Source organism: Petaurus breviceps, unplaced genomic scaffold (genome assembly GCF_028583685.1).
Source record: "Petaurus breviceps papuanus isolate PSGF00001 unplaced genomic scaffold, PetGlider_PUasm1.0 80, whole genome shotgun sequence".
NCBI classification, from domain to species: Eukaryota; Metazoa; Chordata; class Mammalia; order Diprotodontia; family Petauridae; genus Petaurus; species Petaurus breviceps.
Window position 1 is genome coordinate 23,626,795 of NW_027186540.1, and position 23,567 is coordinate 23,650,361.

At 34.7% G+C, this 23,567-nt stretch overlaps 1 protein-coding gene across 3 annotated transcripts in view; it reads right to left on the reverse strand.

Annotated features, from left to right (window-relative positions):
- Window positions 1-23,567, reverse strand: part of LOC138176059 (SRSF protein kinase 2) — a 99,977-nt gene that overhangs the window by 55,931 nt on the left and 20,479 nt on the right. For all 3 annotated transcript variants that reach the window (XM_069106810.1, XM_069106808.1, XM_069106809.1), the window contains exons 2-9: window positions 20,774-20,882; window positions 19,907-19,994; window positions 19,389-19,476; window positions 16,987-17,093; window positions 6,013-6,178; window positions 4,778-4,803; window positions 3,017-3,263; window positions 1,748-2,230 (exon numbers count right to left, since the gene is read on the reverse strand). In XM_069106810.1, coding sequence (XP_068962911.1) covers window positions 1,748-2,230; window positions 3,017-3,263; window positions 4,778-4,803; window positions 6,013-6,178; window positions 16,987-17,093; window positions 19,389-19,476; window positions 19,907-19,994; window positions 20,774-20,778 — 1,210 coding nt within the window. In that variant the 5' untranslated portion in view covers window positions 20,779-20,882. The remainder of the gene's footprint in view (window positions 1-1,747; window positions 2,231-3,016; window positions 3,264-4,777; window positions 4,804-6,012; window positions 6,179-16,986; window positions 17,094-19,388; window positions 19,477-19,906; window positions 19,995-20,773; window positions 20,883-23,567) is intronic.

The following is a 23,567-nucleotide window of genomic DNA, read 5'->3' on the forward strand; positions in this document are numbered from 1 at the left end:
TAACTGGAAAATGTGAACTGATGATGCAGCATGATATTACAGCTAAAGTGTTGGACTTGGGAGTTAGGAAGACCTGAGTTCAAATCCCACTTCTGACAATTACTGGCTGTTCAGCCCTAGGTGAGTCACTAACCTCTCTGAGTTAAAGTTTCCTCATCTACTAAATGAGAGGATTGGATTAGATGGCTTCTAACGTCCTTTCAAACTCTGAATCTATGATACCATAATCCTTGATACACAGAGACATAAGCAGAACCAAGAGAACAATCTACACAATGACTGTAATAACAGAAGGGAAAATATACACAATGACTTCAGAATTCTGACTGATGAATTAAACACAGAATGACTTCTGAAGATGAATAGTGAAGCATACCTCCTGCCTCTCAGCTAGAGTGGTGGACTAGAGAGGCAGAGTGAGCCATACATTTTAAATGTGTCCAGTATATTGATCTGTTTTACATGAGTATATGTATTTGTTACAATGAGAATTAGAATTATATTGGTGGAGCTGGGATTAGGGGAGAAGGAGTTGTTGTTCAGTGGCAAGAGATAGTCACATTTTTAAAAAATGGAAGAATCCATAGAACATTTAGAAGAAAACCAACATTCACCAGAGGTTTAACTAAGGTCAACCATGTGATTGATATAAAATATTAAAAAAAACTAATGTGACTGCAGACAATATTAAGAAAGGCATAATTACTAAAACAGGGAGGGTAAGAGTTTTACTCTATACTTCCCCATTTAACTACCTCTCCCTATCTTGCCCAGGCTAGATGTAAAGCAATCACTCATAGACCAGTCCTATTGAGTGGCATGGAGGCTTTGGCCAGCTGTTTCCAACCTGGGCTAGTTCATCACCCTTCCTTAGGAAGCTTGGTAGTCCCCACTTGAGTGGACTCAACATATTGCCTCTGGCCTTAGAGTGAACACCTGATTGGCTCACTGCAGTTAAGAACTCTCAAGTTCAAGCAATCCATTAGCCTCAGACTTTCTGGTAGCCATGATTGCAGGTTTGTACAATGCTTCTCAAAAAAGATACAGATTACTACTGGAGACAACTTTCTCCCCAAGTAAATACTATCAGTACTAATAGATACAACAGACACAACATGAAATGATTAATTCTGGGAAGTTGAAGAACACACATTCTTGGACACTGGGAATCTTTACAATTCTTTTTATAGACGTTATGATACTGATCTGATACAGAAAAAAACAAGAACTTGTAATTCTTATGAGTTAAAATGGAAAAGAATAGGGACTAGATCTATGATTTCATTGATATAGCGAGTTCCCAGATAAGGAAACTTTCTTAAACCAATGCAGACTGGCACCTTCTCTGCAGTTTATTTGATCTTCATGGTTTGCCAAGAATACTTAGAAGTTAAATGTATTGGCCAGCATCATATAGGTAGTATGTGAAAAAAAAAAAGGCAGAACTGGACCTAGATCTACCAGGCTGGTTCACATGCTGCCTCTGTAAGCATTAAAACTTAAAAGACTCATATAAAACATATTCTCAAGACTTCAAAAGGTCTGAAATGTATTTACAATCAAGAGTAAGAGAAAATCCAAAGGCAGTAACTAACATTTGTCCACAAAAGTTCACTGTATATGCTCTCCCAAATAAAAAGTACTAACATGTTCATAAGCCTTTTCTATACCACTTATCCTCTTTAAAAGTTCTAGTATGACTTTTTTGGAGGCGAAAAAGCAGCTAGTTGAGGGGAGAAGCACTTACTTTTTGGCATATCTCCAGTACTAGACGCCGAAACTGTTCTGCTCCTGTCATGGGATGGACTGTTTTCTTCTCGCTCAGTTAGAACTGATCCATCAGAAACTGCAGAGCCACAGGCCACAGATTCTAAAGCCCCAGAGAACATTGAAGCTGTAAACTCTGAAAACTGTGACTCAGGAATTTTATGTCGTCCATTTGGCAAATCACCATTAAATTGTTCATAGGAGCTACTATATGTATAATCGCTTTCTGCATTTGGCTCATCAAGATTATATTCCTCTGGATTTGGGCACTCTTCCTCATCATCCTCTTCATCTTCTATTTGTTGTTCCAATAAGAATGGGCCATTTTCAATATGGCCATTTGTTTTGGGGGATTCTATCCATGTAGGGTCTGTGTTGGCAAGTTCCTGTTCAGCATCATCATCATCTTTTTCTGTGTTTTCTTTTTCAGTATCTTCTTTCTCCTCTTGATCTTCAGTTTCACCTTAAAAAGTTAATGCATTAACAATGAGTTATTTCATATTTCTTTCTGAAAAGACATTTAACTCTTCAATTAAAAGAATGTAACAGACTTTAAAACTATATATATATTTTTGGGGTGGCTAGGTGGTGCAGTGAAATAGAGCACCAGCCCTGGAGTCAGGAGGACCTGAGTTCAAATCCAGTCTCAGACACTTAACACTTACTAGCCATGTGACCTTGGGCAAGTCACTTCAACCCAGTTGCCCTTCCTTCCCCCCTCAAAAAAAAAAAAGAAAAAACCTATATATATTTATATGAAATATCAGACAATGAAGATGTATCAGGATTTTTTTTTAAAAAGAACCTTAGATATGTATTTCTATTATGTTCTTATTTTCTTTATCCTTGTAATCCCATCACACTTCATTCTTCAGAAAAGATAAGAACACTTTTAAATTAAAAAAATTTATCAATAAAAAGCTATCACTGATATGGCAGGGAAAACAAAGTACCAAACTCCTTTGGAATTTTTTGTCTTGAGCACTGACCCCTAGAATCTGAGCCAACATATTTTTATAGTTGAATCACTTTCTTGTTTCCTCAAATGCTCAAAAAGTAATAAGTCATTTACAAAGTAACATGGGAACAAGTACAATATCAAGCAGAAACTAATCAATTGATTTTGGATACATTACAGATACATGATTATGAAACATGAAGACCTGATAGATCACTGACCACAAAGCATTTCCCCATCATAAACTTTAGTTTATTTTTAGTGAGGCTGGACACAACAGGTTTCACTAACCATCATCATTCGCAGGTTCTTCATCAGCTGCCTCCTTTAATCCTGCTGTTTTTAGTTTGACTTCTGGGTGGCACTCATCCTCCTGATCATTCGTGGGTATAGTTGAAGTGATGTTCTCTTCTATTTTTTTCCTTTCAGCTTCTCGCTCTAGTTCTTCTATTTCCTGAAGGCGTTTTTCCAAAAGTTCTGCCTGCCTTTTCTGTTTTTTTTTCAGTTTTTTCTTTTTGTTTTTAGATATTTTTCCTATCTACAACATTTTAAGAAAACACCACAGGTCAGTTTACTATTCTTTCAAAACATTTCTTTTCTACATAAACCTTCCCTCTTACTTAAAATTTTGCAAAGCCAGAAAAGGGAAAGATAGATGACAGACCATGTTTTATGTGTGCCATTTGGAGATTTTTCTGTGCTGTTCTGACAGGGAAAGATCTGAATTGACTATGTCTTGTCCATCTAGCCTACAATGTGTTCACTATGCTTAAGAATTCTGGCCTTGAACAAATTTGTATTTGTTCCACCTTGTATACAAAATCTTATCTAACTACAACATCCCTGATCTTTAGGACTACTTTAGATAATGTATAGAACCTGCATGCCAAAAGAATTCATTTTGAACAATACAAAGTATTCTTTTTTTACTAGTTTCTGGATACCTCACCCAATGTTGATGCTATTAATAAAGAAGAAATGAACTTACAGAAATTAAAACTAGGACTTAACTGGATGGAAAAAAAAAGAGAAAAATAGTTAAAGCTGCTTTTACTTGCTTAGTTTTAGAAAAAAATTTATTTTTGCTGTAAAGGTTGACCATCAACTTCAGCCAAGTGTTGTGCACCTTTTCTATCATGAGGAGGCTTCACTCAAGCCATAACTACATAGAGAAACTTTTCCAGTTATCTGCATCCAAAGGAATTTAATTACTATAGTTCTTCTTGTATTTTAACTTCTAATCTGCACTGTGGTACACTGCTGCATTCTAAGCTTCAAATCTATTATGTTAATTGAAGGTCATTTGAACAATTCTATCTGACCTATCAACAAAAGTATTTTGTCATTAGTTCTAAAGAATTCAGTCAGGTTCACATGTCCAAAGATAGGCTTAATTCTAAGCCTTATATTTTGTTTGAGTGAACTTAAGGATATGTAGACTAGAGTAGGTATTAAACCGATCAGTGCCTTCCAACAAGGCTTTTGGATTATGGAGAGAGCATAATGAGAGCACTAGCTATAAAAAGTAGTAGTATAAAGGTTAACTACTTCCAAAACAAACAAACGCACAAACAAACAAAAATGGGACTTGGGAACCAAATCAAAAACATTTCGGGGAAAATATATGACTGTTTCTATTATTAATCCCCAAACAAGGTAACAGCCCCTCTACTGAATGTTGGAGAAAATAACAAAATTAATTAATCTTGGCACAAGAGCATGAAATCTATGGAAAGCATCCCAACTGAGAGAGAGGCAGCCTTGGATAAGCAAGAGCACACCAGGAGCAAGAGCCTGAGTAACACAGGGTAAGGATAAGGATAGGGTACCTTCTCAGTACATGAATAATGTTTATTAAAATATACAAGAGATGTTAAACTAGAATGAGAAACTAGGAAATAATGCTCCACAAAAGGAAAGCCTTAAAAGGGATAAGGGACAAAAGGAAAAAAGGTCTAACACGTAACTACTTAAAAGGTCAATATTTGTAAAGACCAACAATAATCTCTTTTGACATGAAGGTTAATTTAAGAGTATTGTTCAGATACTTACAGGCTTTTGTTGTGGAGCAGTACTCACTAAAATGAAATGAAATAAAATAATTAATATTTAGAGAAGGCTGTATGTAAATTTTTGCAAATGTAGTTTGAATAAAAAACATAGTTCAATAGCTCTTCGAGTACCAAACTCTTAAATATAACAATGATCTCATTCATAGGGATCTAAAGAAAGTACAAATAATGAGATATGAACAATAAAATCTCGTGTAATATTCAGTATAATCCTGTTCATAGCAGTTTACCTATCTAACTTAATCAACCATTCCCAAAGCAATTGACCAATGACATAATAAAACAAGTCATAAATTTCACAGACTCACAAATTTATTTTTTGTTAGTGAAACTATTGATATCTTGGATATACAACATGTTCTGAAATATAATGAGCATGTTTCTGTTTAAATGAAATAAATTAAATTGTTGCTTAATCGTTTCAGTCATGTCCAATTCTTCCTGACCCCATTTGGAGTTTTCTTGGCAAAGATCCTGGAGTAGTTTGCCATTTTCTTCTCCAGCTCATTTTACAGATGAGGAAACTGAGGCAAATAGGATTAAGTGACTTGCCCAAGGCCACACAGATAACAAGAAACTGAAGTCAGATTTGAACTCAGGAAGATGAATCTTCCTGACCCCAAGCTTGGCACTTTGTCCCATGCCATTTGGCTGCCCTGAAACATGTTAAATACTTGGAGCCTAATTTATAAACAGATTCTTCTGTAACCTACAAAAACTGAATAAAATTATAGCTTTGCAGCCTAAATGATACTCTATTAACATAAATAAGCTAATATACATCCCAAACGGTCTCAGAGAATAATACTGCTAACAAGTTGTATGGGGATAGACTCATATGTCCTCGATCAAATGATGATAACTGTCACAAAGATAATCTTAAAATGATGATGGATAATAGAATCATAGATTTAGAACTGGAAGAGACCTTGGAGGACAACTAAATCAAAGCCCTCATTTCACAGATAAAAGAAACTGAAGCATAGCAATTATATAACTTGCCCTGGGTCACATGGCTATTTAGTATCTGAGGCAGGATTTGAACCTGTGTCTACCTGACTACCACCTCAGGGTTCTAGACACTAAGCATACTGCCTCTCTGCAGCATAATAGTGGATAAAATCATACAAAATTGTTCTCTGTTACCTGTACATAATTTAAAGTTAGAAGCAATATTGACTTTATTTTAACTAGAGTTTGAATCAGGTCCATCACCTGCTGAGCCAGAAGGAGGAGGAGCACCTGCTTTCTGCCACTCTGTGGCCTCTGCCGCCATCCTACGTACATACGCATCATCTACACACATCAAAATGTTTTCTGGCTTGATATCAGTATGGATAATCTTGCACTTGCTGTGTAGATAATCTAAACCCTGCAGAACCTGATAACAATTTAAAAAAATGAAGAGAAAAGAAAACAATTATATGGTGTGAAGGGCAGTTATTTTAAACAAAAAGAAAATCATCAGAAATGGAATTCACACACACACTACATATATATGTATATGTATATATGTAAATACATACATACACATTCCTCTTAGCACAATGTGTGGCACACAGTAAATGCTTAATACTTATTTTGTATTTCAAAACACAAAGGATTTAGAATGAGCAAATTACTTAAAGGTAAACTCTACCTATTTCTCTCTTCATGGAAAAATGGTTTATTTATTGGTGAGAAATTTGTTCTTCCTATAAAAGACTTTGTGAATGAATTCCAACATAATAATCCATAATGTTATAATCCATAAATGCTAAAAACTAATATTCAAATATTCTGATCTTGACCACAACTAACAAGGAAACAAGACACAGTGTGAGAAGAGCTGAAAGAAGATGCTTGATACCACACAAAGTCTGCTGGATCTGGAATCAGAGACCTTGGGTTTAAATCGTGGCTCTGATGCTTAGTGCTTATGGGAACCTGAGCAAGGCCCGATGCTTTCCTGCCCCAGTTTCCTCTTCAATAAGATGAGTGAGGTAGAAAACATCTGCCACACATGACAGCTAGGAAAGTATTTTCTGAAGGCTGCTCTGTCCAAAAAAAAAAAATCATAGCTACATAATGTCCAGGTAATGATGATAAATTTAGCTAGGTTTATTCTAAGACAATTAACACACACCATCTATTGCTAGACTTGGGGATAGAAAAGTAAATTACAAGTCAATACCATCCTACATTTAAGTATGGCCTCTTTTACACACATATAAATTTGGATTTGGAGGTCCTGGAAAGAGAGGCTTAAATAGGGATCAATCTATCTATAGATATAGATATGTATATACAAATATAGACACATATATCTATACAAATATATAAACATATTACATATACGTGTGTGTGTATATATATATGTATATATATTTATGAGAGAAAATTAGAAAGTTGCTGTCCTTAGTTAAAGTGTAATTTTCTTCAGAGGCATTTTTTGTCTCTCCAAAGAAGGCCAGGATGATGAGAAAGATGATATTATAAAGGTATGCAAAAACTTGGATGACTGAGGCTATGGAAAAGAATGCCTTAAGGTAATTTGACTGAAATAATTAAAACTCTAAAAGACATTAAAATAGTTTTTAAAAGGAATGGGAGGGATAGTAGAAAGAATACTAAAGTTAAAACTCAGGTAGAGTTCTAGTTTTGGCTCCATCATTAAGCACCTGTTTGAAATTTTGGGCAAGATACACCTTCTCTAAAATGACATTTCTTCAACTGTAAAATGATTGTGGTTGTTCAATTATTCAGTTATGCCTGACTCTTCATGACGCCATGGACCATACATAGCATGCTAATACTGTCCATGGGATTTTCATGGCTAAGATACTACAGTGGTTTGCCATTTCCTTCTCCAGTAGATTAAAGTAAACAGAGATTAAGTAATTTTCCCAAGGTAATTAAGTGTCTAAGGCCACATTTGAATTCAAGTCTTCCTGACTCCAGGCCAATACTATCCACTGAGACACCTAAAATGATATGATTCTGTATTTCCTTTTTATTGTTCTATTATAAGATAACAGGGGAAAATTAGGAAAAAAATCGCTAATAAGAAAGTAATAAGCCTTTCAAAAAATGAAACGGTATATTTGGGTCTTTGATGAATAAAATGCCTCTGATCTTTATAGCAATAACTACCGGGATACAGCAAAAAGAGACAAATGAAATAATGAAGTTTCACTTCATTTCACTTCTCTAAAGCCTAAAGGTTTTCTGATAACATAGCCTGCCTTGTGAAAACCTTGACAGAGCAAGTTAGAAGCACATCTTCAACAATTTGCTCATTTTTTTTCCTTTCAGTTTCTCTCACATACCCTCCCCCACCTCTTTCCTGAATGTTATACATCAGCTCAGCAGCAGGAGGCAACATTGTAATAAGATTGAAAAAGTATACACTATCCCTAAAAGCAACAGTTCAACTGAATTTAACAGACATTGATTAAGTGCCTACTGTGTACCAGACAATGAGCCATGATCTGGGGATACAAAAATAACAACATAGTGGCAGCAGCAACAGTTGTGAAAAAGTCATTGCCTGGCTGCTATATAAGAAACCAGATTGATCTAACCATAAACAGGAGAAAATAGGGTGATCTGACATTAATCACTTACTTGTTCCATTTTTAGCCTTGCTATACAGGAATGGATAATAGCTCCAAGTCACTTCAACACTACAGATGACTAGCATTAAACAGTTCAAAACTGCTTTTTGCCAATCCCATCCCCCTTCCTTCAAAAATTACTTTCTTTAGAACAACTTGGCTAAGAGACACAGAAACAAAATGAAAGTAACACAGAAGGGAGACCTGAGATCACCTTGACTATTCCTATTTTTCTAAAAAGTCATACTTAGCATTCTTGAAAAATCTGAAAAGGGAACTAACCGAATGTAGCAAGCTTCCAAATTATTTTCTACTCGTTTTAAAGTTCCCTGACTCAGCTATCTCACTCACCAAAGCAGCCTTTCCAAACCATTTCATCCATCTTCAAAGCTCCCATATTTCTCCTTCCCCTCACCCTCTCAGCTGACAGACAACCTTACCTCATATTTCACTTTAAAAATTGATGCCACTCAGGGAATGACCTCTTCATCCCTCCTCCTCATCACACATCACCCGATGCCTTCTATTACTATCTCCCTCTTCTCCCATCTCCCATGAAAAAGTGATCCTTTTCCTAGCCAACATCTTCTCCAACAGGGAAGAATGACACCCCCCTCTATCATCACCAGTCTCTCATTTATCTTCAGTATCTCCCTGTATATTGGACTGCTTCCCTACTACCTTCAAACAAGCCCACTGGTCTCAAAAAATTACTCACTTGATCCATCCCTCCTTCCCATCCATCTATAATCAAGGCCTCTCCTTCTTCCCTTCTCACTCTCTGACATCTGGCTACGGACTTCATCATGCAACTGAAACAGATCTCTTCAAAGCTATTAATCATTTCTTAATCACCAAATCTAATGGACCTTTCTCAATCCTCATTTTTCTTGATCTCTCTACAACACTGTCAATCACCTTTTTCTTGACATAGATCTCTTCTCTAGATTTTCATGACACAATTCTCTCCTGGTTCTCCTCCTACCTTCCCATCTGCTCCTTCTCAGTTTCCTTTCCTGGATCTTCATCCAGACCATACCAGTTAACTGTGGACATTCCAGTGAGCGCTTTCCTGAGCCTTCTTTTCTCTATTGATCTCATGGATTCAATTATCATCTCTATGTAAATGATGATGCTTAATGCTACAACTAGATTTACCATTATCAAGAGTAAATTATGGGGGCAGCTAGGTGGCGCAAAGAATAGAGCACTGGCCCTAGAGTCAGGAGAACTGAGTTCAAATCTGGCCTTAGACACTCAGCACTAGCCATGTGACCTTGGAAAATCACTTAACCCCTAGTGCCCTGTCCTCCCCCCTCCAAAAAGCAAAAGAAAAAAAAGTAAATTATGGACAGATATGGGGTGGCTAGGTGGCACAGTGAACAGAGCACAGGCCTTGGAGTTAGGAGGACCTGAGTTCAAATCTAGTCTCAGACACTTGACACTTACTAGCTGTGTGACCTTCACCAAGTCACTCAACCCCATTTTCCTTGCCTTCCCCCTTCCAAAAGAAAAAAAAATATGGGCAGGTAACAAAACTTTAAAATTGTATTCAAAATATAGGATATTCTTGTCATTACAAAAGGGAGCAATAAATTAGAAATAAATATTAAAGGGAATCTCTAATTGGATTACTGATCAGTTAAAAGTATTGAGAAAATGGGATATACATGGTACAAGAAATGGGTTTAGATTCATATGTACTCCATATTATATAAATAATATATAAATAAACACTAAGGGTACTAATTATCTAAATACAAAAAATTTATTCTAGAAGATGATAGAATAATATGTCTCAATTTTTCATTTGTAAACAAATGAAAAAATTACTGAGGACACAGTTGACGGGCTTGATTATAAAAAGCAAGGTTTCCAACAAAACAGGTATTATCTTTAAAATTAAATGAAAAAGATTCAGAAAACACTTGCCAAAAACATATTAGACAAACACCTGACATTCAGAATCTGTAAGAAATTAATAACATACCTGTAAATACTCCCTAATAGAGCAAAGGTCAAATGATACAATTTTTAAATTTGAAAATATAAAAGATTAGTAGCTACAGTATGGAAAAATACACTATTCCCTAATAATCAGAGTACTACAAATCAAGACAACTATAACATATCCCCTTACATGCAATAAATTTACAAACATTATTTTAAAAATGAAGATTACATAGAGCAGCTAGGTGGCACAGTGAATCTAGAGCACTGGCCCTGGAGTCAGAAGGACCTGAGTTCAAATCTGGCCTCAGACACTTAACACAAATACTAGCCATGTGATCTTGGGCAAGTCACTTAACCCAATTGCCCTCCCAAAAAAAGGCCAAAAAAATGAGGATTACGATAAATTTTAGTGTTGCCAAGAGCACAGGGAAATAGGCACATTCTAGCATTTTGTTAACGTGATGTGGTGAAAACTTTTTAGAATCACAAATCCAATCACATTTTTACCTTAAAAGAAGTATGGAGAGGGGGGAAATTATCTTTCTGTACAAAAATATTCAACATTGCTTTATTTATAGCAGAAAAGAGATACAGAGAAAAATGATCTTTGTATCCATAGGATACAGAATAGCCAAGCAAAATTTGCTAAATGAATATAATAAAAAGACATGACCAAAAAATAATTATGAATAACAGAAAGGAAACAGAAATATTAATATGAAAATGAGATTTTACAAAATCAGAAGAAAAACATATTTACTATAATTCGATTATTTAAAAATAAATGTTGGTTATCAAAAGTAACAACTTCAGAGTGAAAAATTTGTTAAAATATGTATTATACCATTTCCAAGGATTTATATATAAATGTTTTAATGTGTTTATATATTTACATATAAACATATATCTTCTATGTTTATATGCTGTCTCCCCCAATAGATTATAAGTTCCATAAGGACAGGGACTGTCTTTGCCTCTTTCTATATCCCCAGCACTAAGCATAATGCCTGGCAGAGAACAGAAACTTAACAGATATTTACTGATTGACTGACAGATGCTGTATCCTCTCTGGGTTTTCAAGTCATGATTCTGTCTTGGTTCCTCTACCTGTCTGGCCATACTTCATTCTCCATTGCTAGTTCATCAATCAACAAGCATTTATTAAGGACTTTTTATGTACCAGGCACTGTGCTAGGTTGTGGGGATATAATACCTTTGTAACAGTGTATAAATCTTCTTTTCTCTTTCTACAGTGTCTCTCAGGGATTTCATTGGATCTTATGTATTCAATTAGCATCTGCAAACAGATGTTTCCCATACCTACATGATTTTTCTAAACAGCCTTCATCTCCCCTGTGAGGTCCACTTCTACATCCCACCTCAATCAATTTGAACATCTCAAATTCAACATTTAAAGTCCTTCACAGTTTTGCTTTAACAAATCTTTCTAGACAAATTTTACATTATTCCCCATCTCACACTTTATGTTCCAGGTCAAATGGCCCATATTCTGTTCCATGTACACTAAACTCCACCTCCCATCTCCAAGACTTTATGCAAACTGTCTTCCATGCCTAGAATGATCTCGTTCACCTTAATCTCTTGCAATCCCTAGCTTCTGGCAAGTTTAGCTCAATTACCACCTCCTCTATAAAGCTGTTCCTTTTCCCCTCAGTTATTAATACTCTTCCATCCTCTCTACCAACAGATTACTTTATGCTGAATTTGTATTTACTCTTACATATACCGTTTTTGCTTTAGTAGAATGTAAACTAATTGATAGCTGGAACTGTTTTATTTTTCTCTCTCAATTGTCAGTGCCTTGAAGACAGTGTCTGGCACTTTATTTGGTGACCAAATGCTGTCAGAGATGGTACATAAACGAATTTGAAGGTTAATTCAACAAACATGTTTTAACAACTATTATATGGGAAATATTCTGTTAGGTGCTGGGGATACAAACATAAAAATTAAAAACACTCTCTATCCTCAATGAACTTACATTTCACCAGATATATTAACCTCCCTTCAGCTAAGAATGGGCATATAAGTGAAAAAGGACAACAAATCAGCAACTAGTCTAACTCTATTCTGTGAATCATTAAATGCTAGGCAATTCAGTGGATAGAGCATTGGCCCTAGCATCAGGAAGATAGATCCAAGTTCAAATGCAGGCTCAGGCAGTTTCTAGTTGTGCAAACCTATAAGGTCCCTGAAAGAATATATAAGTACTGTGCTTCCTTCATTTCCTCATCTGTCAAATGAAGATAATAATAGCATCTACCTCCCAGGGTAGTTGTAAAGATAAAAGGAGATAATATTTGGAAAGCACTCCACAAAAATTAAAACATTAAATAAGTGGTGACTATTAAATAGAATTCTCCAATTAGGTAGCTTTATCATTAAATAAATATAGTAATCACATCTGCTAAATCAAAAGGAGTAATAGCACACTCTGGCATATTGCCAACGTGTACACATGCATAATTCACCAAAAAAAATATGAGGTGTAACGCTTGGTATACAATATTTCAAAAGTATGAAATGTAACTATATTTTGGTCTATTTTTTTTTATTTAAACACAAGAAGAGATATAAAATTATCAAGAATATTTATAACCTTGAATATAAGGGCTAAGTTAAAAAAAACAGCATATAGAAAAGAGTTTTTGTTTGAAATTACTCTGAAGCTATAAAAGCCCTGTAGAAAATACTGTGGATATATGATGAAATTATGATATGGAGAGATAATCAAGAATATATGGCAACTGAGAAACTATGAGAGTTATGGGAAGAAGAAGAGTCAAAATGACAACAAGACTGAGAATTTGGGGGTAAGATCGTAATTCATAAAGGCCTCCCCAGCCTAGATGACTCTTACATATCTTCACATTAATCATCTACAACGGGAACCCAATATACTAGGAGTCCACCTCTAGAATTCTTGACATATGTGGATGCTACTGCAGTACACACATTGTCAATCAATCAATAAGCTTATGTATTATGTGCTTACTATGTGTCTAGCACTAGGCAGTGGAGATACAAAGACAAAATAACCCCTGCCCTCAAGTAACTTGTAGTCCATTGGAGGGAAATAAAAAGTACACACATAAATAAATATAAAATATCTATAAAGTAAAAATAAGGTGATTGGGTTGGAAAGACTTAGGAGACACTAGCGACTGGGGCAGGGGAGACTGTGGTGGTCCAGGAAAGGCCTCATTTAGGAAGTGGAATTCAAGCTAGGTTTTAAAAGATGCTACTAGGGATACTAAGAAGCAAAGGTGAGGAGGAAGTGCATTCCAGAAATGAAAGATAAACAAAAGAATGGAGAAAGGTGATGGAATGTTGTGTTTGAGAAGCAATGAGTAGGCCAGTTTGGCTAGACCACAGTACATGATGGGGGTAATGTGAAATATACTTGGAAAAATAAGTTGGAGCCAGATTGTGAAGGGCTTTAAATGCCAAATGTAATCTGTTAATTGATCTTAGAAGCAAATGGCATCTGGCTGGAGATTTCTGAGCAGAAGAATGATGTGATTAGGCCCGTACTTTAGGAATATCATTTTGGTAGCTCTGTGAAGGAAGGTTAAGAGAATGGAGAGATTTGAGGAAAGAAAATGAATTAGGAATCTTTTACAATCCAGGCAGCTAGGTAAGTCGTCATATAGAAGGGTTGGCCTAGTTGTGGAAAAGTGCTATCTTTTCATCAGAGAATGGAATAAAGCAGAAGAAAATTGGGGAGGAATTATATCAGAGGTTTATGGTAGAAGCAGGAACTCATTAGCCTAGTTTAGTTCATGTGACACCTAGTCTACATGGGTGCAAACCTAAAGAGACTTTCTGCAACACACAAATAAGATACTAAACTCATTAAAAAAAAGAATGAGAAGTGGCCCCATGGTCTAATATAAATCACTACCATGAAGGAAGTAGTAATATTTGAAAAGTATAAATTTCAAAGGATAAGAAATTTCTGCATTATGATACTAGAGAGAAGGTCAGGAAGTAGCAATGGGGAGCAAAGAATATGCCTACTCCTTTTCCTGGACTCGTGCGTGTAGGGATACATGAAAGAAATTGTATCCAACAGATGAAAGGATAGCCACAGATGTTGGTTCTTGGGGAATCAGGTCTTTGTGAGTACCGAAAGATGATGGGAAAATAAGAGGAAGAGCTCTATGACGAATAAAAGTATACTAATAATAGAATTTTTAAATAGAATAGTGGGAGACAGGGATTTTTTCACCTAGGCATCTAGGGATTCCATATCCCTGGAATTCAGAAAGTATCAGGTAGAAGGTGGCTAGCCAAAGAGTACTGATAGAGTAACTTTAGACTGGGTTCCCAATTCTCAAGAATCCTGTGAATGTCTATTAGTTATCTCTTGCTCGGGTTAAATGATTGGCCTACTTTCTTTTCTTGCAACATCTTTTTTTTTTCTTTTTGTCAAATTTTTATTTTCAGTTCCAAATTGTCACTGTCTCCCACCCATTGAAAAGGCAAGAAATATAACCCATTTATGTACACATCTTTCTTCTGACATCACGGCTTCTGGTGAGTAATTCTTTGTTGGTCATATGTTGCAGACTATTCATACCACTTAGCCAAGGCATCTCCATTATCTTTTGGATGACACCAACTATAATTATTTAAAGATGCTGGTATTTCATGATTCTCAGTCATGCATATTCGCCAGAAGAACATTTTATGTTAAAAAAGGAAGGCTTTTGTTTTAAGGAGACATTTTAAATGTTTTTAAAGCCCTGAAAATTTCCCAAAGGCAATGCAGCTCACCTTCTTCCTTTTATTCAAATTCTAGGCTAAATTAATTTTTCACCCAAACTTCCTGACATACAATTATGTATGTACATGTATATATGCATGTCAATACCCCCCCATACAGTACATATTATAAATTATATGCACACACATTTTGAAGTAAAGTTTAACTCTTATAGTTGCACAGTATGGACAACCATAAACAAAATTATTTTAGAGTCTGAAGTACACTGATGGTTTTTTAATTAAAAAAAAACATTTTGGGGGGTTTTTTATCTGTGATATTAATACCTCTGAAGTCCTAAATACCTCATTTGGCATGAGAGTGATGCTGAATTGTAGAATGTTATGCCACAGGAGCATATATTCTGGCAGGTTCGACCAAGCTTAGAAAGTTTTTAAATACATTCATTATCATACACATATACATATCATTTTAAGTACATGCAAATATCATACATTGAGAGACACTGATATTGACTACAGATAGGAAAACATAATTTGAACCAAAAATTGGTAAGTTAACAACAGCAATAGAAAAATGGCTCTAGTGAATGAGGGCCAACTGTTCTTCAGAATTTGAGTTCTGAATTTAGCATTCAATTCATTTAGGTATATACTTCTTTTATGGCTCCTGTTTAGCAAAATCTAAGATGCCCTATATAAAATTCATGGGTAAAGATCAAAATTATTTTTAGATACCATATATTAACAAAAATTTGAATTCAAAATTTTTCTGAAAAATTTCTTTCATCTTTTCCTCACTCTTTTCATATCATTTGCCCCCCAAAATAGATTATCTGCTCGTCTGTACTTTTATCTAGGAAATACCGTATATACTATTATATACTATACTATATTATCTGGGCTAAATCATGAGTTGACCATATTTGCATTTTTCTTAATTTAGTTTTATATCATGCAATTAATAGTTAAAAATTCAATTCAATTATCTTTTTTGAAAAAAGTTCATACCCCATATAAGTCATGGTCTCTACCTACATACAACTTAGAGTTATTAACCATGTAAATTTCTAAATCTGAGAATTCCCTTCCAAACTAGTATTTTAATAGGTCAGCTGATAAAATAAATATCAAGTTTCAGATGTAATTAAATCATTTTTAGGCCACTCTTGTTTCCCTTCAAATGTACTCAGAACTATTTATATGAAACTTATCAGCCTTCTCAATGGTATTTTACTAATGAAAACATTAGGACAGTGAACAAATTATCCAATGAGTTAACATCACCCTTATTATTTAGCTTAAGATCGAGTTCAATATGCATAAAGAAATCTATACAGATATGCAACAGTTTCAATACACGGAAACAGAAATAACACTATCCCATTAAGAACTCATCTAATATTAAATAAGAGATCACCAACAGTAGTAAAGTCCTACTTAGATGAAGGTGAATCTGGGATCCAAAGGTTACACTAGCAGAGTATAACCTCTGGGAGGCTTTACCAAGCTAAAGAGGCTTAGAGTACTGGTTCAGTTAGAGACTGTATGTCTATCATCTTAGAATGAGCCACATTAAATTCAGGGAAGCTTAGAATCAAAGGAAGGGCCATCAAATTTTATTTTGGTCAAAGCAACTTCTCAAATTGTCTATAAAGCTGTGATACAGTTCCAATATGTATGTAAGGAAGAAGTACCCATATGAAAACATAGACCCTTGATGTACTAAAGTAAGAGATTACAATATATTCAATTGCATGAGAGTATGCATGTATGCTTATTTGTATAATGTGCAAGTATGTATGTGTATATATTAAAAAATTTTAAAAACCAACTAACTTTGAACCAGTTATAATTAAAATATACATAACTGGGTAGGGGAAAATATTACCTGTCGAATTATACTTTTTACACAACGGATGGGAAGACCTTGGTAGTTTGATTTGATTATCCACTTTAGGAGGTGATGGCCAAGTACTTCAAAGACCATACAAACATCTAGCATATGGTTAAGGAAAGTGTACAAAGTATCATAATGGTAGATACACAAATACAGACAAGGAAAAAATAAAATGTTATAAAAATTGCAAGCAAAAAATCAGTACTTTGAAAATATTGTATACCTTAGGAATATGAAGTATTCCATTACCTTATCCCATTTTCCTTTTCTGTCAATTTTGTTAATGGGAGGAGGGGAAAGAGCATTTAACAATACAGAGGTCTGAAAGAAAAGGGCCATTGAAATAATTTTCACCTACAGGTAACTAAATGGGGCAATTGACCAGGTTACCTATTTATTAATTCACTAGGTTTTTTGTTATTGTTTTTTTAATTCAATTTTTAATTTATTAATTTGTTTGTTTCCTTTTAGTTTACAGGATTCAATTCCACAATTCCTTGAATTTCACATTTTGTCCTCCTCCTTCCCCTCCCCCCCATGGCGTCTTATAATCAAATATAGGATCTGTAAATACTTTCACATTATACAATGGTCAGGTTATAAGGATGGATTGTACCAGCTGGAATGAAAAATGGTAAAGAGGACATAAAATCAAATAAGAGAACGAAAAAGATCAGGTATTTTGCTTCCACCTGGATATAAATTTAGTTCTTTCTAGTTCTTTCTCTGGATGCACGTTTTTCTCTCCGGTTTTTTGTTATTGTTGTTGTTGAAGAGGCATGCTCAATTTTTTAGACTTCTCCATTCTTTCATCTAAGGACTAGTTTAGCTACATCTCACAAACTTTGGCATACTGTTTCATTGTATTTTTTAAAAAATGTAATCATTTTTTCTAAGATATGTTCTTTGCTATAGCACCTGATCAATTTTTATAAGAGGTATAGTGCAATGGAGAAAAATAATTATATTCCTTAATGTTCAGAATTTTTAAAAAAAGGTTTCACTGCATCTAGTATTGCTAACATTCTGTTCAAGTTTAATTTCTCTTCTTTATGTTTCTATCATATCTAAATGTGAAAGATATGGTGAATATAACAATAAATTACATCTTCCTATCTAGGTCATCTTTTATTTATTTATATTTTTCTTTAAGTACTTAGGTGCTATGTAATTCAGTGCATTTTTATTTAATATTGTGATTGATCTATGGTGCCTTTAAGCCTAATGTAGCTTCTATGTTTGTCTCTCCTGACTCTACTTAATTTACCATTGCCTTGCCTGAGAACATGATTGCCACTCTTGATTTCTGTATTCAACTGAGGCAAAATTAGTTCTTTACAAACCCTCTATTCTTACCTTTAATTAATCTTTGTTTTTAATGTGCTTTTTAGATTCAGCAAATTGATGAGTTTTGCTTACTAAACTCTTGCTCTATTCTGAAGTTTCCTCAACTGCAAAAAAGGGAGAATAATAGCACTCACTTCCCAGGATTGCTATGAGGATCAAATCACATTTTTGTATTGTGCTTAGAACAGTGCCTGGTACATAGCAGGAGCTTAACAAATGTTTGTTCCCCAACCATTCTGCTGTATGAGCAAGTTCAGTACATTAATGTTCTAAGTCATGATTATTATATTTGTTTTTTCCTTTCCTCACAGAATCACAGATTACAAGTTCCTTGAAGGTAGACCTTGTTTTATTTTTGCCTTTGTTCCCCAGCACCAAGCACAATAGCTGGTATGGCTGACACTCAATAAATACTTACTGACTGAATGATCAGAGATTTAGAGATAGAAGAAAGAACAAATTTCTTCTAGTTCAACATCCCCTCCTCCCCCCCCCCTTTTTTTTTTACAGATGAGGAAATTGTAGAGGCAAATAACTTCTCATAGTCACACAGTAAGAAGCACAGCTTTTATCAGGGGTGTGGAGGAATATTTTTGTAATCAACCATTGTCTATATTTTCTTTGCTTCATGCAATCTTGCCTTCCTCTCATGCCAATCCTCCTCCCAAATGCCCTATTACTCCTCCAGCTAAGATACCACTCATCTTCTCAATTCTAACCTAGTACCCTATTTTATTCTACTTCTATTAATGACACTATTTTAACTTCCTTTGCTTTGCCCAGACAAAAGTATGGGTCGTTTTCCTCTTCGTTTATTTCTTACCTCTAAATAACATGGACTACCCAAATACCCACCACTGATGTCAATACTGCAATAGGTGAAAAGAATGGGAGACTATGGATTATCTACTAAATCCATCCTGGGAATGACATATTTTACTTTTAATGACAGAACAATAAAACTGCTTCATAGTCATATAGAAAGAGTACAACAATCTCACTTCTCTCTATCCATCATGCAGGGACGGATATCTTCAAAAGGATACGTATGCCATTCATGCCTGAAATTTTGAAGTCATCAATTAACTGTACAACCATGTCTTTGTTTGGGTCACTTGGGTCACTTTCACGAACCTAAAGGGGAAAAAAAAGTATGAAAACACTCTTGAGAGAATAACTCTAAATTAATCCTAATTTTCCTAGCAAAATTATGTTTTGTTTTTTCTTTTTGTTTCATTTATTTATTTTTTTAAAGCAATTGGGGTTAAGTAACTTGCTCAAGGTTACACGGCCAGGTGTTTCTGGGTGGGTGCGAAGTATATGAGCCCAGATTCGATCCCCAGGTCATCCCAACACTGGGGCCAGTGATCTTACTTGCTGTGCTACCTGGCCACCCCCGAGAGTATGTTTTAAGTAATGATATTTTAATAAAAACTGATTTCAAAATTATGAAAAACAAATTCTAGGTTAATATTAGTGTTGCTAATAAAATACATTTAAAAAAATCAAGTTTTGATGCCATTAATTTTCCCTGTCATTGAGATAAACTTTTAACAATACTTACACATTTGAGCAATTTTATTTCATCCAAGGCTGTCTCTGTATAATGCTGGGCACTTTTCACAACCTTCATTGCCACAAATCTTTTTCCCCTGGAAAAGAAAAATATATATATATGCATATACATATATATGTATTCTGTTTTTAGAATAAGAAATTATAATATCAGGAATAAAATTATTTAAGAAGAAGAATTCAAAACTTCCCCCCAGAGAGATTTATTTTAAAAATCAGTATTTGGAAAAGGTTTTCTTAACATTTTCTCCCTCACTGCAGATCTTTCAGCAAAACCTGCCTGACTACTTGCCGAAGAATACTGTAGAGAGGATTCCTGTACAGGTATAGGTTAGATTTCTGAGATCCCACCTTCCTTCCCTGATGTTCTGTGAAATCTGTGAATATATCACAAGACAATTTAACCTTCAGGTACTGAATACTGTCTTGTAAACTTCAACTAACAAGCTTCCTATGCTCCATGACAAAAATGTCAATTTTTTTAAAAAAAGAATATGGAATTCCAAAGTGATTTTAATTCTTTTTTATTTTTTTTGGAAGGGAGAAGGCAAGGCAATGGGGGTTCAGTGATTTGCCCAAGGTCCCACATCTAGTAAGTGTCAAATGCCTGAGGCCAGATTTTAACTCAGGTCCTGATTTCAGGGCCAGTGCTCTATTCACTGGGCCACCTAGCTGCTCCATGATTTTAATTCTCGAAAACTTCTCTAGTCAAAGACCAAAAACTGTGAGGCAACAATATGAAGCAATTTATGTAAAAAACATATAGGTTTGCCCTTCAGCAATCTCCACTTAGTAAGACAGATTAATATATTTAAATTAGAACTCCAAATACACACAGAAAAAATATAGATCTTACTGCATATCCCAGCATAGCCAGACCGTAGAGAAGTGTCCCCATCCTAGCTTTCTAATAACATGGTAGCGGCCATTGAAAAGGTCTCCGATTTTCACTGGATGGTAGCCACCTTTTTATGAAAAGAAAATTTTTTTTCTATTAAGTTAGGAAAGAAAAACAAAAGTTTCTTATTCCTATTACCTTCAGCATCTGATATACTGTAATAAAATATAACATGAAAATTATTAAACAATTTAGTAATTTTCAAGAAAATTTAAGCTTGTTTTTTTAAACCACAAAAGCCTTTTCTTAGCTAAACAAAGTTCTTTACCTACTTTCTGCTTTCTCATCATCCCATTCTATTGAGGCAAAGATACACCCATTTATGAACACAGGGAAACAACTCACATCATGATAACAGCCCAATTTTATATTGGAAATTAATATTTACAAAGCATTTTTCTCATAATAATATTGCAAAACTGCACAAGGATTATTATTTTTTTACAAATTGATTGATACATTTTAAAAGTAGACACTTAACAACAAATGTCCAAATTCCTTCCAGAGAGGAGAATGATTATCAATTATTAATAGAAAGGATGTTGCTAGTCCTTTAACTTTTGGGAGAATGGCATAAATATTGTCATTTGTATCTGACAAAAGTATCTATAATGATTTTCATTTCATTGCTATAGTTATTATGCATACTGTACTTTTAGAAATGTTTTCTTCCAGTAGTACATATAAATCTTCCCATGTTTCTCTGAATTATTCATATTCTTAATTTCTTAAAGCAAATTTCCTTTACATTTTTATTTGGTAATTTATTTATATATTCCACAATTATTGGGAAAACACTTCCAACTTTCTTTCCAAATAAATTGGCTCATGTAAGAGTCTTTTCTTGCTGTCAATAACTTCATTGAACTATAGTTCCAGGAGTTATTATCCCAATTTTATGACAATGGAACCTGTGTTTCAAAAAGTACAAATACCTGACCAATCCACTCTGCCAGTGAATGGCCAAGGCAAAATGGAAATCAAGTCTTAGTCAATCAATTAGCAAGTATTTATTAAGCACCTACTATATGTGGAACACTATACTAGGCATACAAAGACAGAAATTAAATAGTCCCTGTCCTCAAGCAACTTACATTCTATTGAGAGAAAAAATATGTACTCACAGAGGTAAAAAACATACAAATTAAGGAAAGATCTTGTGTCAGAGGTGGCACTTGAGCTGATTTTTAAGGAGGGTAGGGATGTGAGAGCAAGGAAGGAAGGGAAGGAAGGAAAGGTAGAGGAGAGAAAGGGAAAGGGGAAGAAGAGAGGATGAAGTCAGGGTGGAATCAAGGCAAAAAGGAATTCTGATTGGAAATAGAATTTGCAAGTCAGCCACTGTGACTGGGTCATCAAGTATGTGAAGCACTTTTAATGTCAACTAGAGGAGTTTGCATTTTAGTCTAGAAGCAATAGGGGGCCACTACAGTTTCCTCAGTAGGGTAGTAAAATTCTCTTAGTTATGCAGCTGAAGGCAAAGGTAGAAGATCTACTGTGCTAAGAGCTAACATTTATATTCAAATAACCTAATAGTATTTCCCCTTTAACAGAAATTCTTATTCTAATTTTTCTTAGTTTATTTAGGTAATTATTAGGTAATACATTAATATGACAGTAGAATTATTCCCTGTAGTGATTCACAGTATCCTAGCCAAGGGTGGGGAACTTGCAGCCTCAAGGCCACAGGTTTCCCACCCCTGTACCTAGTTTATCATCTCTAGGTATTTATATATTCTCTGTCAATTTAATTCAGTACAAAAAATATTTATCAAGCATCTACTATGTTTCAAGGCACTGTGATAAGGCCATAGTTCTTCTTCCAAACCCTTCCCCTTGACACTGTCATGTACCTTCCAGTTTATGAACAAATATCTTCTTAGGAATAGTGAAAATAAAAGCTTATTGACATGTTGAAAGTATAAAAAAAAATCGGAAAAGCTGGAAGTGTAATATAAAGGATTGTAGGTATGGAATCTCACTTAAATCTGTGTATAAGAGGATTGAAAAGTGAAGGAACTGTGACTACAAACACCATTAGAACTCTTCAATGACTCCTAGGGTAACCTTTTGAGAAATATTACACAAGGAGGAGCATTTAAATAGTGTTGTTTCACCTCAGTTTGAATAACTGGTTTTATTTAGTTTCTTCATTGATAAAAATTTAGGAAACACCTGTAGTATCTAAATCATAGGCTTATTATGAAAAAAAGTACTTTAAAACTGTAAAGCATCATAAAAATGTGTGGTAGTACTATTATATTTATCATATATTCCCCAGGAAATACAACAAGAATAATTCATTCATAAGCATTTATTAAGTAGCTATTAAGTACAAGGCAATGATTGGCAGGCTGACAATATAAAAACAAACAAGAAATAGTCCTTTGTCCATAAAGACCTCACATTCTACTGGAAAGAACATAAATACACATTAGTATACACAAAATACAAAGTAATTTTCTATAGGAAGAGGAAGGCAATAACAACTAGGTGATTAAGAATGGTTTTGTGTAAGAATGGCATTTTAACTAAGCCTTGAAGAAAGCTAGAGATTCCAAGAGGAAGTGAAGTGGGAGGATATTTGAGGCATAAAGAACAGCCTCTACAGAGGCACAGGAACAGGAGATGATGGAACAACCATATAGGGAAGAACAAACAGGATATGTGGAAAATAACATGGTAGTAATTGCCTTCATAATTCTTTTGTGAAAAGTGTAATGGCACTCATTTCCTATCATGATTATAATCCCAA